At 38.1% G+C, this 19731-nt stretch overlaps 1 protein-coding gene across 1 annotated transcript in view; it reads left to right on the top strand.

The window, feature by feature from the left end:
- Positions 1-1366: 1366 nt before the first annotated feature.
- Positions 1367-19731, top strand: part of prex2 (phosphatidylinositol-3,4,5-trisphosphate-dependent Rac exchange factor 2) — a 198951-nt gene continuing 180586 nt past the window's right edge. The window contains exon 1 of the mRNA XM_079805796.1: positions 1367-1793. Coding sequence (XP_079661922.1) covers positions 1656-1793 — 138 coding nt within the window. The 5' untranslated portion in view covers positions 1367-1655. The remainder of the gene's footprint in view (positions 1794-19731) is intronic.

Consider the following 19731-nt stretch of genomic DNA (forward strand, 5'->3'; position numbering starts at 1 on the left):
AGTAAAAGTGACTCCATAATCCATATCTTTTAGATGTAACTTTCTAACACTAGAGGGCAGTGTCTGATAGCAAGAAGTGTCATCTTACCCACTCAGCTCTGATGCTGCTGTATCCCATGTCTTCATAAACTAAACATATATCAGGTCACATCATAACATTTTAACCCAGGCTAGTTGATGGCCTCTGATTTGACCACTCCAGAGGATACTGTGCTCAGTGAGTCAATAACTGTGCGGTATTAAATATTTGGCTCGGATTATCAAATTTTTATTGACTATTTCAATTTGGCAGACACTGCACAGGGTTCGTAGGGGTAAGCCTGCTTCTGAGAATACATGAGCATATGCCACATTTTAAGACCTCCATGCTTGAGAGTCAAATATCAGAGCTGAGCAGAAAGGGCATCCTCAGTTTTGATAGATTTTAGGGGGTTTCTTGCATTAATAACTAGTGAATGTGTGAAATAACAAGCATATATGCTAAGTTTGAATCTGGGAACATATGATGATGATGCTCATAAAGTCTAAATTTGTTCTCTTTCTATCTCTTGCTTTTTAATTATTTTAGGGAAAGATGGATTTAATAATGTGTGACACTTTTATATGGTTTATGTTAAGCTCCATTTACTTGCATTTCAAAACAATCAACTGAAAACAACAGGTAAGCAAATGCTAAATAACTTGTATATTAAAAAACATTTACAAAAAAATGTGCTAATATTAAGTATAATGATACAGATTTGACAGGTTTCTCAATATTGTATTTAGTTTTACAGGTAAAAAAAAAAGAACATTCAAAAGCTCAAATAATCTGTGAAGCATTGCAAAAGTGTCTACATTTATTTCATAAAATAAAAAAATAAATAAAATCAAATGGCACCTGCAAAGAAATTATGGAAATCTTCACGGACACATTTTTTTTCAGTAATTGCTCTAAAATGTTTAGTATTTGCAGACTAAGTTCATCACATTAACTATGGACATGTTCAAATGCTAAATAACTTATATATTAAAACATTTATAAAACAAATATTTGCTAATATTAAGTAGCCTATTATATTATGATAGAGATGTGAAAAGTTTCTCAAAATTCTATTTAGTTTTACAGTTGAAAAAAAAACTTAAAAGCTCGAATAATCTGTGAAGCATTTGAAACCTTTTCTTTCATCATTACTGTACATGCTGTTACATAACTAACATAACTCTTCTCTTTAGTGACATTCGTTTTCAAAGTAATGTAACTAATATTGGAGTCTGGGAAAGGCTCGCATTTGTAATTACCCCCAATGTCATCAACATTTCCCCACTGTGCTGGCACGAATTCCCAGCCATTTATTTCCTGTCCTTTTCATGCTGAAGGGAGGCTGGATTTAGGATGAAGGTCTTGAGAGTCACATGGACCAAAGTTTTTGATTGATGTCCAAAAGCCATTACTACACTTTTCTCAGGCGTGTAGACTAGTAGGCTAGTGCTGAACTTTGATGCTGCTTCTGAATGCAGCCGGTTCGTAGATTGTTTTTGAATTGCGTTCATTTGTTCTGGTGAATTTGTCCGCTGCTTTAAAAAAAAAAAAAACATGTTTCAAACCTCCAGCCGGCGTCAGTTCGTTTAAACTTTCCCCCATTGCAACTTTGAAGACTCTTAAGAACATCGAAATGACTGAGGAGAGCAAAGCCGAACACAGAGCCGAAAGTGGGAAAGATTTAGAGAAACAGCTTCGTTTGAGAGTTTGTGTTTTGAACGAACTTCTGAAGACCGAACGGGATTATGTTGGGACGCTGGAGTTTCTCTCGGTAAGTTCGACTTGAATAATTGTTTCATTAGCTAATATATATATATATTCATATGTTGGCTAGATATAGCCCATCTATAAGGTTTGTCACGGGACGCTAATCAAATTAACGTATAACCTGCAAGCGCGCGCATCATGGTTCAGAACTGCGCGCGAACATGCAGTGAGTTTGTTGAACGGTGTGATTTAAAGGTAAACTTGCAGTGACTATTTGATTATAATGGAAGCAAATTGCGTGTTATGCATCGATTTTCAGGTGGTCGACTATTAAAGATGTTTCAGTAGGACCATACAAATGACCATTTGCTCAGTTTGCTAAACTAACATAGCCTGCCTACTAAAGACTAACTATAGAACTAACTTTTTGTGATATTTAAACGAAAACGTACAAGCGGCGTACTGTTGCTATGGTTACCCATCAGTTTTAGCGTCTGGCTAAAGAAATACTTTTATCGCGGTTGAAACGTTTACATTTCGGTTTAAACATATGTATTATGCATATTATATGCGTATTTGCAAAAAAGTATGTGCGTTTTAGGAGTTCATTTGGACGAATGGCCACCAATTCGCAAACTGAATGGGCGCGCTCTTGTTTTGTTGTGTGTCGCTCGCTTGCAGTGTAGATGGGCTGTACTGAACGCGTCTGTTTAGTGTGCTTGGACTTGGAGTGAATGAGCAGCAACAAAGGTCTCGCGGTGAACCTCAAAACCCAGACCGTGCCATGCCTGTCAATCCCGCTGATCGATTTGGTTTGAAGCTCTATCTAAGCCCAGAGTAATTTGTCTCAATTTAAAGTGTGCTTCTTGTTTTTTCTGCAATGGGGCGCTTCTCTTCCTATTGTTGACCCGCAGTCAATCCTTGAATTTTCAGAGAAAAAAGTTTGTTGCTCAGAAGGTTTCATAGCTCAGGAGACTAGCTCTCAGTTGCATATCAAGTTGCCTCAGATGTTTCTCCTAAAATTAACATAGACACAAATGTTGACTTTTGTAAGCTACTGTGGACTGCATAGTTTGCATAATATGGTTTTGGAAGAATCTAATGATAAATGTTTTGGTTCGTATTGACATTTCTGAGTTTTATCTTGTCAAATCTTGACAGTTTCAGACATCGTTGAGAACTTTTTCTGATATTTTAAAGGGTGCACATGAGAGATTACCTAGGAATAAATATTGTGTTTAAAAGACATCTAATATAGCCGTCCAAACGCAGCCCTGACGTCTTGGCTAAAACAAGGAAACATTTGGGCTGTGAGTGAAAATTGAATAGACATCTAACCAAAGAAATGAAACCAAACACCTTCCAATCACTGTTGACTTTGCTTACATGATGGAATATTATACATCTCGCAAGTTATTTTGGCAAAAACGACCAACCAAATTCAAGGTTATTTTGGCTAGAAGTGGGTTACTCATAGCCAGACTATATCGGGGTCTATAGTTAACTGAGACGGTGACATGACTGCTATTGCTTGCTAGGAATTGGGTCTTTTTCTCAGGATAAATATCTGAGAAGTAGATGACTTGAGCAACATTCTCAATTTGCTGTTTCTAGGAGAAACAACTGATATCAACACGTGCGAATGAAAATTAAGATAACATTAAAGGATTTTATCTTAAACAGGAACATGTTCTAAATGTTATATATGATTATAATCTCCATACTGGATGTCTCCATGAGGGATGCATCTGTCTATGATTTGCTAAGGCTCAGTGAGCAGGGTGGGTAAATGCCTTTGAGTCTGAGCCAAGAACTGAGGCAGAGCAGGTGGACTGAAAGTGAAAACCTCAAATTTGCAAACTGGGACTGTCACTGTACCAACTAATACAATTTCTGAAGGGATAGGATACTGTGAGCCCTTCGGCCTGACAGGGGAATCGAAGGCAGGAAGGAAAGGAAATTATTTTTTTTGTTTGTGTAAGGCATAATTTTTCATGCACATAAGCAACACATTGTTTAAATAAGGAAATTAGTGACTAATCACCGATTCATGTTTGAAGCTAAATACTGATCGGAAATTGAAGAGAGCATGAAATGCGCTTGGAGTTTTCTGAAGTCTGAAATGATTTAAGTCTAAATGAACCACCAGATGATACATGTCATGATTGATATGTCTTGAGGTTCTTCTGAAGACCTATGGAGTTAGGTTACAGTTCAGTGACCCATGTTTCCCACCTTTCATGCACATTCACATGCTCACATTCCACACTGTCGCAAGTGGTTCCTATGTTGGCATAGAGGATTTAATTTTGATTAAAACAAAATGAAATCATTATGTTCAGACCATTTCGAGCCATTTAAATAAATCATTAGCCTGTGGAGGATATCATAATTGGTATTAGGAGACAGAACTCCAGAATAATGAATTATGACTATTTTATTAACCAGGTCATATTAGGGATCACTCGGACTACATTTGGATGTAGTCAAAAGGTAGTGGTGAGCACAAAGGAGCACCTGTCAGTAATCCATTGTGCTAAGACAACATTTTTTTTTCATCGTATCCAGTGTTTTCAGTCACTTATTTTCATTTGGAAAAGAGTTTATGAGAAAATGTCCTGCCATGTTATAATTGGACAGTTTTTGAGCAGATTTGCAACCTCACTTTAAAAGTTCCAGTTTACTTTGAGCCAACCATTTCAGTTTGTTTTATTGCCAGCGCTAAACATCATTTCTTCATTCAACAGAAGTGAAAAAAATGTGCTTCTTTTGATGATGAAAGCTTGCCGTTTTACCCCCGAGTGTGATTAGGAGGTCAAGGAGGGAACTTTATCAATCCAAGTCACTGGGAAATATCACCCACATGCTCTCAAGGATCAAAGCCTCCACGGGTGCCACTGCAGGTCTGTGACTGATCGCTTTCAACCGATCATCTTCCACAGTAATACCCATGTGCCTTAATCAGAATTTCTCAATATGTCTGGACCAAAAAAAAAAAAAAGGTAGAGTTTTAGGCTCGGGAGGCTAAAGGAAGCCTGTGCAGAAGTGAAGTTAGATGATAACAAGAGTAGAGGACAATGGCTGTCGGGGGTGGTGTTTCATGGCCTGGAGGGCCCAAAGGACCGGTGCCATGCTGAACAGAGGGCATTTTGTGTTTGTGAGAATTAGATGAAGGGGGTCGCCTCCAGACAATATGGCTCCCCGGTGGAACCGGCCTGGAGGTAATGCTGTGACGCGAGGGCCTGGGCTCTTTGCCCTCTGTTGCAAAGTACATTTCCTGGTGGAGGAATTCCGGAGAGGTTAGAAGAAATTCGGAAACAATGGCGGACAAGTTGCCTTGTTTGAATACAGGGGATGGTTGGCTCGTTTAGATCAATTTTAGTCTTGTTCTTGGAGAGAAATTGTTCTTTAAAGCTGTTGTTGTGTTGACATTTAGTGTAAAATACCAGCTGCATCGACTGACAGTTACTTGGCATGCAACGCAATTGTGTCTGGATATCAGATTAGCCAAGAACAGTGTCTGGCAATTCACATGAGACTGAGGAAGTCTCTTTAAAGATATCTTCAGAGATATCCCTAGAATGGCTTATGTAACAGCTCGATATAGATCTGATAGTGGGAGGTTTCAGATAATCATGTTTGTATTTCTTAACTGGAGGCTAAGAATGATGATCCTCTATAAGAAGTGCCTTGCTGAGAGAAATAGAAGCTTTTTTAAATTTGTTTTGTTTATGATATAGGTCACTCAGAGAACAAGCAAATAAGAAGTATAATTGACCAGCACGAGAATGCAGGAGTACTCGTAGAGCGAATCCAACAGGAGTGAATACGGGGAAAGCTTTCATGTCCTTCTTTAGTAGAAAAACAGAGCCATGTCGCTGCATAATGTGTTCTCTGGAGTCTTAGCTCTGGATTAAGTGGTCCCTCTGCAGCGTTTTCCTTTCGCAATACCCTGTGGGTTTAGAGGAATTGACCACCCAATGTACTTTTTTAAAAGGCTTAATAATAAAACTTCAAAAAGGGATTTTGCACCACAAATTGCAACTGCTTTTATTTTGCTTTTGGGGTAAACACAAGTTTTTAAAGTCCCTGTGGACATTTCTTAGTCTATTTGGAAATTTGTTTGAAGATGATGTGGTTTAGTTTTTGAAATTACTTTGACACTTAAGGATTCCTACTGTTTGACTCATTAGACTGAAAATAGAAGTGCAACGAGCTTACCCACAAACACAAATTAAACCTAGTGCTGAGCCGGCTTAAATAATTAAATAAATGCCTAATGGGCTATTTACACTTGGTCACTCCATTGACTTTTAGTTTGAGGGCGTTTTCACACCTACCTTGTTTGGTCCGGATTTTCGGACTTTTCAGTTTGGTCCGAATCAAAATTACAGGTGTGAAACCTCCCCCGTACCACGGTCCGGACCAAACAGACGAAATTTGGTCCGACGAAAAGAGGTAGTCTCGGTCCGGATCAAACTGAACAAAGGTTCGGTTCGTTTCTAGTGTGAAAGCATTTTCTGTATGGTTCGTACTTTCAGACCATTTACAGGAAGTTCCTGTTTATGTTTAAATATTATAACGTTATTTTTAAATTCAATCTAGGCTACATTGATTATGAAAAGTGAAAATATGCGCAATATGTCAGTAGACAGAAAGTCAGAAATAATTTTGAACGAAATTTTGTATGATTTTGCTTAGAAAGCATTTCTTTAATGGGAATTTCGTTTTGTATAAATTGTATCTTAATTTTAATCAACGTTTAATCAGATAATTGCCTGGATTTAATAAATAAGAAGCAAATAGTCTATAGCAGACAATAATCACGGGAGCGATCACATGCTTTACACATGAACTGGAGCGGGTCTCAAATAAACCGAAACTCAGCAGCTACTTGCCTCACAAACATGAGAAATATGTGTATATAAAGCTTGAAATGTCCACTTTTAAGCGTAACGAATAAAAAAATAGTCAAGCAATGCGCACTGTTCAATAGTGGCAACGATGATATGCGTCCGTTCATTCACTCTTGTCAAAGACGCTGACGTCAGACGCACGTCCGTTTACAAACCAATCAATGTCCAGATGCCGCCCACATAGATGATGACGAGTGGACGCAAGTGCGTCATGTAAAGTTCTTTAGTCCGCTCACATGATTGCAATGTGAAACCAAACCAAAACTAACCGAATATATAAAAAGTATTAAAACATGAACTTCGGTTCGGACCTTGGTGCGGACTTTCAGGTGTGAAAACGCCCTTATTGATCAGAACAAGACTAAGGGCCAGATTTACTAACTGCTTGCGTCAGCGCAAACCCTCTTTTGGCATTAAAAACTACTGTCAGGATTTACTAAAGAATTAGTTCTGAAAAGGTGTGGAAAGGGTTATTTTTGAGGCTGACCTTATTGCATACGTATATGCATTTGTAGGAGTTTCCCTTTCAGACACAAAATATATGGGAGGAGAGTATTTAAATGAATCATTCAAGGTGAGTCAATTTACTGGCATTTGTTCCATTATTTAACGGCCAAAAGCATGTCTTAAACTAGACGTTAATTTGCGCTACTCTTGGTAGATCGCGTTGGTCATTATGTAAATGTTCTGGCTGTGTCTGTGCTCTTTAATTTGCACGTCATCAATAGATCACATGCAGAACTTTTCACTCCTATCAGCGCTTTTTAGGAATTGCACTTTCATGCAAATTTGACTCTGGAAAGAGTAAATGCATCTTTTTGTTCGGAAACTTTACTCTTTTCAAAAATATTAAAGGTGCAATATGTAAGATTTCTGAGGTAAAATATCCCAGAACCACTAGGCCATTGTTATATATTTTGTTTAGTTGAGTACTTACAATATCCCAAATGTTTCCAAATATTTGTAAATCGTGAGAAATTTTCGATTTTAACCAAGGAACTCGGACGTGTAAGGGAGTTGCCTGTCAATGGCGTCATATCCGTGTTACCCTCGGTTTCTGGTTTTACTGCCATAGAAACCATGGCAACAGACGTGGACAACTGCGTAACGTCAGGTGAGCATCAATGAATCAATGTTATGTAGCTCAACATGATAAAATATTAGAATGTTGTTCTAATGTTGATGTAGCTTACTGCTAGTCTCATACAGCCAACAAACTAACACACAGAATAACATTATAACTTTCAACACATAAAAATGCAGTTTAGATAGTGTAGACCAAATGAAACGACATTGCGTTTCCTCACAGTTTTAATTAGTCAAATAAACTGACCTGTATGAGTAGTAATTCAGCACTTGCGGGTCGTTCGGTAGAATGAAATGTCCTAATTTCTTTATATCCTCACATGTGGCGCTGATATCTGTCTCTTATTAGTAATCGCGCCCTGCTTCATACCACAGTCATGTTAAAAAACATGAATGCATTCACTCATCCATAAACATTATTTCCCCACAAACATTATTAGATCCAAGTTCCATGATTCCACCGTCATTCACTGCGTAATCAATATACGCCTTTGTTATTGTTTTGAAGAGGTTATCGACCCCTAGCAGTGGAAAAAAATACATTGTGTAGCTTTAAATTTTGCCACATAGCATGCTAAATTTTGGAACACCTTAGGAATTGCATAGCAATGCCTTGGTGAGTTTTGCTTGAGGGAAACACTGCATCACATTCTTAAATCACATTTTGTCTTTTAGCCTAAGAATATTATTTGGTTCTTGTAAATGTTGATTCTTCTCACAAATCTGATGTCAACTAGGACAATATATGCTTGAATTGCTCTGCTAGCCTTTCTCTCTTGCGCTGTTTATTTACATTCAGTCTGAGGCTTGTTGATTTGTTGGTGTCACATGACCAGCTCTAATACTAAAGGGAGGGTTTCATATCTTTTCCCAGCCAGGCAGTGAACCTTGCAACCCCGTCCCTTGGGGTCAGAGTTCTCCATCCTCAACCTCTTCCACTTGCTATCCTGATTTATCCATATGTTGCTCTGGAAAATTGCGGGCTTGATCATCATGCCCTCTTCCCCTCAAAAACTTTTGTTTCCTTTAGACACTTTTATTGTTTGAATCAGTGTTTGACATTTGTGTTTGAGTCCCAAACATTTGCTCTCAAATTTGACACTTTTGAGTTTAGGTTATCTTTGTGTTTGAAAATGAAAAGGTACGTCAACCAACACTGATGAATGAAAGACACATTCCTATGGGTTAATTTGCAGTGGAATGATAGTCTTTCCCACTGCGTGTATTTGATTAAAGGTGGAAAAAGAACAGCATAAAGAGGATAAAATAATTAATCTTCATTTAAGCATTTAAGACATCAAGGCCGGTTTCACAGACAGGGCTTAGTTTAAGCCAGGATTAGGCCTTAGTTCAATTAGAACATTTAAGTAGCTTTTATAAACATGCCTTAGAAAGGAACATTACTGGTGTGCATCTTGAGACAAAACAATGGCACTAACATTTTTTTAAGATATGTCAGTGCAAGTTACTTTCATTTGAGACAGCTCAAACATGCATTATAGTTTGGGAATACCCTATGTGAAACCGGGGGTGAAAAGTGGGAAATGTTTGCAAAACTCCTTTTTGGAGTATCACTTTCTTTCTCACTTTAACACGCTTTTTGTCCCTGTCTTATGCCATTTTTTTTTATAGCTTTCACCTCCTGCATATGTTCCATCCATTATGTCTCAGTACTTTGTTTACAAGGAGTTGCATTTTCCCCTTGCTACATGGAGGATCATTAAGATTCCAATCTTACTAATGAGTTTGGCTTTCTTTTTCCACTGTATGTTCTGAGGAGTTCTCATGTGCCGCAGACAGACGTTATAACCAGCAGAGGCCTTCCTTTATCTTATCCTGAGCTCTTTTTAAGCAGTATGCTTAACTAGCTCCCTGATGCTCGGGCCAGGTTGCCTCATTCCAAATGCACAGCATGAGCGCAAAATGTGTCAGCCATTTTTCTATTCCTGTGACAGTCCAATTCATGGAAGAGAACAGAGGCTTTTTGTGCCCCTGGGGGAATTTAGAGGTGAGGTTCGGCATTCAGTCTGAATTTACATGACGGTGCTTAAGAACAAGGAAGTCGTTGCTGGTGGGGAGGAATTGTGCCCTTCCTGCTGTTGGGGTCTTGAGGTTGTTTGTTTCCGTGATTGAGCTGGAAGCGTCTAATCACCTGTGAAAGCCCTCCATCATTCGGCTTCAGCTAAGTCCCACACTGTTTAAAAAGTCTGAAGTGATTTAGTTTATGGCCCTCCGGGGCTTTCTCTCAATTGACATCATCCAACAATTCTTTTTTTATCTCGTTGTTATGCATCTGGGGAGCAGTTGATTTGATTCTACTGGGACTACCACAGTATATATAGTGATCTGCACGCATGTCCCATAATTAACCTCTTGTGTGTTTTTGAAATTGTTTTACACTTGCATCCATCTCTGTCCCACTGCATTGGTGTGCAGTCTTGTGTGTCATGTTTGTGAGTGCACAGGGGTCTACGAGGAGCTCTGTCCGTTGAGTTCCTTCAGCTTTTGTGTCAGTGTGAGCAGGATTTCCTTCCTTCCTGCCCCTCCCCTCCTTTTACATTGTGCTCTGCTTCCCCTGCACATAGAGCTGGCTGCGGAGGCACACGGGCCGCTCCACACGACTAGAGTCTATGCCAGGGCATCTGTCTCAGATCAGTCTCTGGAAGACAGCATCTGAATAAGAAAACCAATGGTCAGATGTTTTTTGGTCATTTTTTATTTGAATATAGCATGGGTCATCGTGACCTTTTCTGGGAATATTTGTCCTCTATGAGCTTTAAATATGGGCTGTTAGTCCAGGAGATGAATGAAGCATCTTTGCTTGGCCAGGTGGCCTTTCAAATCAGTGTACGTGGTCATGTGAAATAGCAACTCGCAGTGTTGCAGTTGCAGTACAATATGATGTCAACATTCTCTATTGTGAACCCAGAAATTGACTGTAAAAAAACAACAGAAATTCAACATAATTAAACCTAAATTAAAGTATTTAAACCTTTAAACTATTATTATATTATAAAAAAATGAATCTAATGCATCACACAAGAACCATCTGTGCTGTGAATGCTCTGAAAACAATATTTTTTACTAATTATTTTCATTCTCTTTTTTTAACATTTACTGTACTCTTGTTGAATATACATCGTAAGAAAAAAAACCTGGAAACCTTATTTATTAAAATAAATAAATACAGAAAACACTTTATAATATGGTTACGTTAGTTAACATTAATTAATATTAAGGTTTTAATAATGTATTAGTAAATATTGAAATTAATGTGAACTAAGATTAATAAATGTTTTTTTCATTGTTAGTTCATTTAAACTAATATAGTGAAATGAAACCTTATTGTAAAGTGTTACCAAACTTTTTTCATAGAAAGGGCCCCATTTTTATATGTTTTTCTTATAAATTATATAATTATTTTTTACTTCCAAAAAGCATATTTTTCAGTGTTTTAGAGTAAAATTTGTCAGATTAAATTCAATATGAACCTTTATTGTTTTATTAAAGCTGCACTATGTAACATTTCCATCCACTAGAGGTCGCCTATTCAAAACAAAGGCGTAGTTTGATGATGCCACGTTTGAGCGCAGAATCTTGGGACATGTGGTCTTCACCTCACAGCCGGTGAAAAAGAGTCAGGATAGGACTCGGGCAGAAATCATGTTCATGGATGCGATTATTAACATTACTGTAGTTTGAAGCAGAGCAGGACTGAGTGTTGTGGGAGCTGAGCAAGGCCGCTGGAGCGATTGTTAATAAGAAGAGCGGAACACACGTCTCGCGAGGAGCGGGACTCTTATTATAGCATAGTCGCCGGCAAGACTTACGCTTTTCTGGTCATGAGTATGAGGTAACGTAGCTCTGTTTATCATATTATATACATCTGAGTGTGTTGAAAATGAAGTTATGACGTTACTCTGTGCGTTCGCTTGGCTGCTGCTATGACACTTGTTCACACTGCAGTAAGATCAAATTTTTTCTGCAAAATAAAACCCCGGAAACCAGGGGTAACGCAATGCACAGGCAACTTCCTCACACGTCCCGGTTCCTTGGTTAAAATAGCAATTTTCTCACGATTTACAAATAGTTGGAAACATTTTGGATATTGTAAGTACTCAACAGAACAAAATATATAACACTGGCCTAGTGGTTTTTGAATATTTTACTGAAAAAATGTTACATAGTGCACCTTTAATATGAACCAATTATCAGGTTTTTATGCTAGCATTTTTCTCTCCATTGCATCTTTCTATATTTACAGAAGAGTAAATACCAATCCACAGCAAATACCATTTACTGTTGACTTTAAAGTGTGCTATTTGAAAAATTGTCTGTTTTTCTATATCTCTTTTTTATCGATTCTGTTTTTCTGAGCTCTATACACTCAAGACATGTTGTTTTAAATGTTGATCTAAAGGCATAGTTGTAAAATATCAGAATATACAGTATTATTTACATTATTGTAGTGACGCTATTTGGGATTCCTTCTCAGTTCTTGGAATTTCTTAAAATGTCTGGATCCCAAAGGAGAAATTCAGATGAAAAACAGGAACATTTAGTATAAAGTGCACATGGAAGTAAAGGGTAGTGAGCAAAGTGAAAGGCTAGGAACTGGCGGAAGTGATGAAGGGACCGCTATAAATCAAGTCTGTTCTTGATGCCCTTTGTTATTTTGTTTTGTTGTTGTGGCAACAGTTCACAATCATTGTGTGAAAGTTGACATAGTGTGTTTGTACAGTGACTGAGTTCCAAAATATCCTGTATAGCTATATCAACGTGCTTCCTTGTAACGGTCCCACAAAGCCTTCTCATCGTGCGCTTCCTCACACTTCTGGGGCCGGTTACACCAGCTGGTTGAAAAAAGTTGGGTGTAATCTCTATGCTGGACTTAAAGATGTGAAATATTATTTCCAACCATACTGTCCCTCCAAGCAGGATGATACATGGTATACAATTTCTGCTAATAATCCCAGATATACAGTATGTTCATATTTAATATTTCCAACATAATTTCATACAGATATTTTGTGTTAGGTCAGTTACCTTTGTTGGCAGTGTGCAGTAGAAACACCCATCTTAAGGGTTGATGCTTATCCTGCACACATAGGCCTAAGATTTAGGGTGTTTACATGACTCTACTAAACATGTACTACATGTACTAAAAACAGAAACGTCTGTGAAAATGACAAAAAATGCTGTATTATGCATACAGTAGTTGGAAATTTAATTTTGTAAAGAAACACCACATGCCGATAGAGTCTGTGTACCGTTTTTACATATTCAAGTTTTTGTAGTTTACACAAAGACAACAACGTTATAGTTTTCAAAAACTTGCACTTTGATATGGAAGCTTGCTTTCGCCTCAGAATAAAACAATTTAAAAGATAATTGCTTTTTTTCCTCAGAATTCTGACAATTCTTAGTTAACAATTCTGACATTTTTTCTTACAATTGCGAGTTTGCCTCTGGCACTCTGACTTTTTTCTCAGAATTGTGAGATATAAACCCGCAATTGCGAGTTATAAATTCTGAGGATTCTTTTTTTATAACTATTGGTCGACCAATATTGTTTTTTTTTGATGACCGATGCCGATATCGTATGCTGCATTCACACCGAACGCGAATAGAGCGTCAAATTCGTGTCTATTTGGACGCTTAACATTTTGAATCCACTCAATTGGAATTGTGTAACTCCAAAGCAAATTGGACGTGCATATAAATCGCGCATTTGAGGCGGTCCAGGAGCTGTGCCTGGATGACGGCAGCTTTCAGCGGTTCTTACGCCTGTCCTGCGCCCATATAGCTCCATATGACTGCACACTGCCAATATCAGCCGTTGAAAGAGTGACTTTTTTATTTATTATTATTTTTTTTTTATTAGATGCATGAAAGAACAGTAACCACAATTTTCATCATTGTCAAACCATAATAATGCAATAATACGCCAAGGTCCTTCAGTCTTTCAGTCCAGATTAAGTGCCAAGTCCTTAAACACAGCCACTGTTTTGAATGAGTGACTCCGGGCGGGCCTGCCCCCGTTTATCACGTCACTTACTCCATTTAGCAGGCTCCTAATTGGTTAACGCGGTGTGAACAGACGCCAAAGTTCAGACGGGAATCACGTCAGACGCGTGAATGCACAAAAAGCACCAAATCAAATCACTCGCACAAGACACTCAATTTGCGTCATTTGCACGAACTGGACATGCGAATGAGGCGAAATCGCGTCCATCGCACCGCGCTAAACTCGTCTATTGCACCGCAGGACCTTCAGACGCAGGTCAATGCGTCTTTACATTGACCTAACATGGAAATCACTCACTCCAGACGCTCTATTCGCGTTCGTTGTGAACGCAGCATTAGAGAGCGGGGTGACCGATGGCTGATAGATATACATAATTTATATTTAATTTAATGAATATTTAATAAATTAGAAATATGAAAAAAAAAACAAAAAAAAACAATCATTAAAATAAACATGCTTATACTTTAGATGGCAAGTTTGCATTTTTAGGCCCCCAAAACGCTGTTGTGTAAATAAATGGACAAAATCGCATACAAATTTTTTGTTTTTAATTCAAAACAGTGTTGTGTAAACGGACCCTTAGTCTCAAACATACATTATACCTAGATTGTGTAAAAGGTATTAGTCCTACGCAGGATTTAAAAGGTCCAATCTAGTCTTACAACACGTTGTACGTCCAGCTGGTGCAACCGGCCCCAGGTGTTAGCAGACAGATGCTGAATGACAAGTTTATATGAGAGATGAGGTGGCAAAGGAACACTATATAACAAATGTACATAAGTAAAGCCCTTTTCATGCTGACAGTGATTTCAATGCTGGAGGTCGCCAGGTTGATGTACTGTTGGTTGCTCGTTCCTACTGATGGTTGTCCTGACATCATTGGTGGGGTGCGTGACTGTCCTAAGCTTTTGAAACTTTTTAGAACAAACGTGTAACGTCTGTAAAATATTGTCATTCTATTTTTACAAGACTAATCAACTTTACGTTCAGGCCGCCAGTCTGGAATCTAAATTGACAATAATATGTCTTGAGGTGCACAATATGTTATTTACAAAATAGCCAAGTCCACCTACTTTGTTGTTGCTCACGCTCATGATTCTGTCTGGTTGAAATATGTCCGGTGAAACCACATTGAATCAGAGCCATGTTTCTGTGACGCACATGATGTTTTTATTCTCGTTTTCTGAGTCAGCACTGGTAACTTGATCATTTTATTAGTCAGCGACCTTAATTTCAAGTCTGCTATGACAAAGCTGTAAGTCAGTGTCTGTTCCTTTTCCTCCAGCAAGTGTGTGGATGTAGGCATCAGGTGTAACAGCTGTTGTTTTGTTTAGCATTATGCAAATGTTGCCACAATTTCGCAAACTATCGTTGAGAGAAATATTCCAAATGCCAAATATATTGGCCCTAAACTTTTGCATGGTAGTGTATATAGCATCAAAATACTTAGCAAACAGACTATGTATTAAAAAAGGCAGCGGCTATTTACACAAAGTGAAAATAGCATATTTTCTTAGCGATAATTGCTAAGAAAATATGCTATTAAGTGCAAATAGTGATAGATGCTATTTACACTAGTAAGTGCAAATAGTGTTACAATACTAATATATTAAAATGAATAGATACTTATAAATGGTGTACGAAGACAGACGGAAAATGAAAAGACCTCTAGACTGACATGGCTAGGAACTATACTCTCATTCCGGCGTAATAATCAATGAACTTTGCTGGCATACCATGGGTGCAGCAGGCACAATGATATTACACATGCTGTGTCCCAATTTGCATACTATCCATACTAAATAGTATTCAAAAATATAATTAGTATGTCCCAAATCATAGTATGTTGAAAAGAGTATTCCAAAGATTCCCGGATGGTCTACTATTTCCAGTCAGAATTCGAAGTGCAGATCGATGCGCACTCTAATGGCTGATATTGCCCACACCCCAGTGCGAGATGGACGAGGATTCGATTCGAAAAAAACAAAAACAAAAAAAACTACAAACATGACGGTTATGCGAGTCCGATGGTTAAGCCAAGTAGAGAGGGTTAGATTAAGGGGTTTGAGTGAGCAATTATCAGTATTTGACCTGACGAAAAGATATTTATTCAATATTATCCACATTATATTTCATCTGCAACAGCATTGTGAACTTTTGTAATGATACGTTTGGCCTTTAACTTTTAAATGCATCATTATATTTAAACTGCAAACACGAGGGGAGTCTCTGCATTAAAGACCCACGAAACGCAGATCAACGTGCTACTACATTTATCTCCAATACGGTAGGGAATTAAGCAACAGTGCCTGAAAATAGGCTAACTTCCGTCCAACGTGACAATCTGCTTGCACAGAGAGCGTGCTGGGGACTATTTTCAGGCCCTGCTAAAAGTGCTACCGCCAGACCCAGAGATCGGCTGAATGGATTCGAAAATGGTAAAACTCAACTGTTTAACTCTAGGGGAGTTGGAAAATGAGCCTATTTTCCAAAAATAGTGGCGTGTTCCTTTAATGGGACAATAAAAGCCCTCTCTACACCTACCCTTAACTCTACCCAATAAATGCTTTTATTATTATTAAATGATTTTGTTAGGCACTTTATTTCCATTTTTAGAAATTGTTCTTAATTTTTATTGAAAGTAAATGCCTTTCCGATGTGATATGTGATGGGGAAAAGGAGTGAGCTCTGCAAAAGGCGGATTTGAACCCGGATCGATCACGTCAACCTAGATCCTTAAGCCTTATGGTTTACTGACTACACCACTGAAGACATTGAGTACACGAGTCTTTTTTAATCTTGTTTGGCCAAACCAGGCATTGTTAGGCGGAGCTATTGCGAATAGCACTTGCCAACAAGGCACGCTATTTGCACTTGGTGTAAATAGACACTCCGTTTAAAAGGAACAAAAGACAAAATGCATTGAATCGAACCGATCATGGAAGTACCTAGATTATATCAAGTATACATGCTTTGAAACATGTTAATGTGTTCTTGAGCACAATTGCTGGGATCTGTATTCTGTAAAAAGGCATGTGAAAGATCATGACGTACAGTATTATGAGACCTAAAGCTTGAAACAGCTTGAGGAAATTGTCAATTCTTGGCTGCAGTTCTTCTTTATCTCTGATTTGTTATTCAATCCGCACATAATCAAAAGTCCAACCCAGGTGACAAATTGAGTGAGCACTGTTTCATCATACAGGTCAGTTAAAGGCTAGCTGCTGGAACGGGAAACCACAAGTGCAGCTTTTAAAGCTAAGCCCCAATTCTTATTCATTGACAGACTCCATGGTGCCTTCCAAAGTCTGATTCACCTCAAACCTTTGCAGGACCGTCCTTTGTGGCTCCACTGTGATCGGCGACAGACCGCTGGTGCCATCTTCCCTGTCTCTTGTACTCTGCTAACTAGTCCCAGCCTCCAGCGGAGTGACTGGCATGCTTAAGGGGTTAGTGAGGGCCACTGTTCATTCATACACAAAGATGGCATTGATCCCAGAACACTTGGAGGGGGCACTTTTGGCCGGCCCTTTTCATTGACATTCAAGCTGTCTTTAGGGATTTCCAAAAGGAAAGACAAAGTTGTTTTCTCTCTTTTCCTCCGCTCACATTTTCTAATTGCGACCAATTCTGAGGTTCTAAGATCCCCAATAGCATCAGATCCAGTAAAAATTGGCTTTATTGAACAACCCAAGACAGAATTCAAATCAATAGCACAGGCGTGTGTGCCACGCATGCTGACTGAGCTTGATACGTGCAGTTTAAAATTCTGCTTGTCACCATGGGCATTCAGACGCATTCAGTCTGTAATGGGATTTTGACCCCTTGATACACAACAATAAGTTTTGATATGCACATGCAGTAACATTGAATTTGCTATTATGAGTATAATAATAGGAGATGTGTAGAAGCATTTGGAAATGCTATTACACTGCATATTTGTTTGTCATTGAGACAGTTGGAAATTTGTCATGGGAGCTGATACAACACAATCATGGCCCTTAAGCCATCGCTTCTCATATCGTTTTTATGAGCTGCAGTGGGATTCAAATTATGGGTGTCACATGGCAGCTCTTCTTAAACATAAGAAGAAAAGAGGAAGAATTCCAGTCTTCTTTTGTGCCTCTTTAGCTGGTGGACCAGCATAGCCTTACTGTTCTCGTGTCAAGTGGGTCTAGGATTGACTAAGCTGTTTAGCTGGTTAAGGTAGTTAAGATGCCTGGCTGAGAGACACAATCTCTTGGGCTAGGTACAAATTATTAATAACATTCTTCATTTAAACAATACTGATAATGATTCTAAAAATCCCCAAATCAGTCTTTTCAGTTTCAAGTTTTAGCGGCTGGATGAAATGCCACCTATATAATGAATGTGGGTTTGCAGTCTTTATCGTATTGTGTAGTCCGATTCATGAACAAATTACTATTATGAACTTAATCGAAAACATACTGCATGACCAGTGTAGTCCAATTCATGAACTCTTATAAACTGGTTCTTTTTAGAGGCTTAAACATTCAGTGACTCTTATAAACTGGTTCTTTTTAGTGGCTTAAAGACTAGTGTAATCCAATAAATGAACAAATTACTCTTATCAAGTTCTTTGTATTAAATCAAAAACATACAGTGTGATCAGTGTAGTATGATTCATAAACAAATTATTCTTATGAAATGGTTATGTTTAGTTAATCAAAATCATACAGTGGTGTAGTCGGATTCCTAAACAAATGGCTCCTATTAACTTTTTATTTTTTATTAATCAAAACCATAAAGCGTGAGCAGTGGAATGTGATTCACAAACAAATGACTCTGAACTGGCTATTTTTAGTTAATCAAAAACATACAGTGTGACCAGTGTAATCTGATTCATAAACAAAATGACTCCTATGAACGGGTTATTTTTAAGTAATTCAAACCATACAGTGTGACCAGTGTAGTCCAATTCACAAACAAATTACTCTTATGAAATGATTATTTTTACTGAATCAAAAACATACATCGTGATCAGTGTATTACGATTCACAACACTTGTTAGTCACACAGATAAAAATTTGGCACCTATAGATAGAGGACAGTCTGAACATTAAAGGGATAGTTCACCCAAAAAAGAAAATTTTCCCATGATTTACTCACCCTCAAGACATCCTAGGTGTATATGACATTCTTCTTTCAGACAAATACAATCGAAGTTATATATAAAAAATCTGGCTCTTCCAAGCTTTATAATGGCAGTGAATGGTAAATGAGTTTTTGAAGGTCAAAAAAGTGAATCCATCTATCATAAAAGTAATCCATACGGCTCTGGGGGGTTAATAAAGGTTTCACGCGTCACGAGTTACATACATCGCGTCACAGATTACTCTTTTGCCGCAAGTCGACTTGCATATGGTTGTCTGCCAGAAGCTAGTTATTTAAGGGTATAAAGATTTAAATATGGATATTTTTCTTACAAAAACGCATCGCTTCGCTTCAGAAGGCCTTTATTAACCCCCCGGAGCTGTGTGGAGTAAGTTTATGATGGATGTATGCACCTTTTTGACCTTCAAAATCTCATTTACCATTCTTTGCCATTATAAGGCTTGGAAGAGCCAGGGCATTTATTAATATAACTCAGATTGTGTTCATCTGAAAAAAGAAAGTCATATACACCAATGGCTTGAGGGTGAGTAAATTATGGGATCATTTTTGGGTGAACTATCCCTTTAACCACAGCAAATTTGGAGTCTTCTCAAACTCAATCCCTCTAGCACCACCAACAGTTGAAAGTTGCACTCATATTTATGCTAATAACTTTTGAACCGCAGTTTTGAACTCTCAGCCAAAACATACCATCAAGCGCGACCATCCGATTCATGAACAAATGACTCTTACTAGCCAGTTTGCAAAAGAAGGGCTACCCGTTTAAATTAATCTGAAACACTGTATAATTACTGCCTTCTGCCAATGCTGTATAATTTGCAGAGAATTTCGTTTCA

This window comes from Gobio gobio, assembly GCF_949357685.1.
Source record: "Gobio gobio genome assembly, chromosome: 23".
In the NCBI taxonomy this organism is placed as follows: domain Eukaryota; kingdom Metazoa; phylum Chordata; class Actinopteri; order Cypriniformes; family Gobionidae; genus Gobio; species Gobio gobio.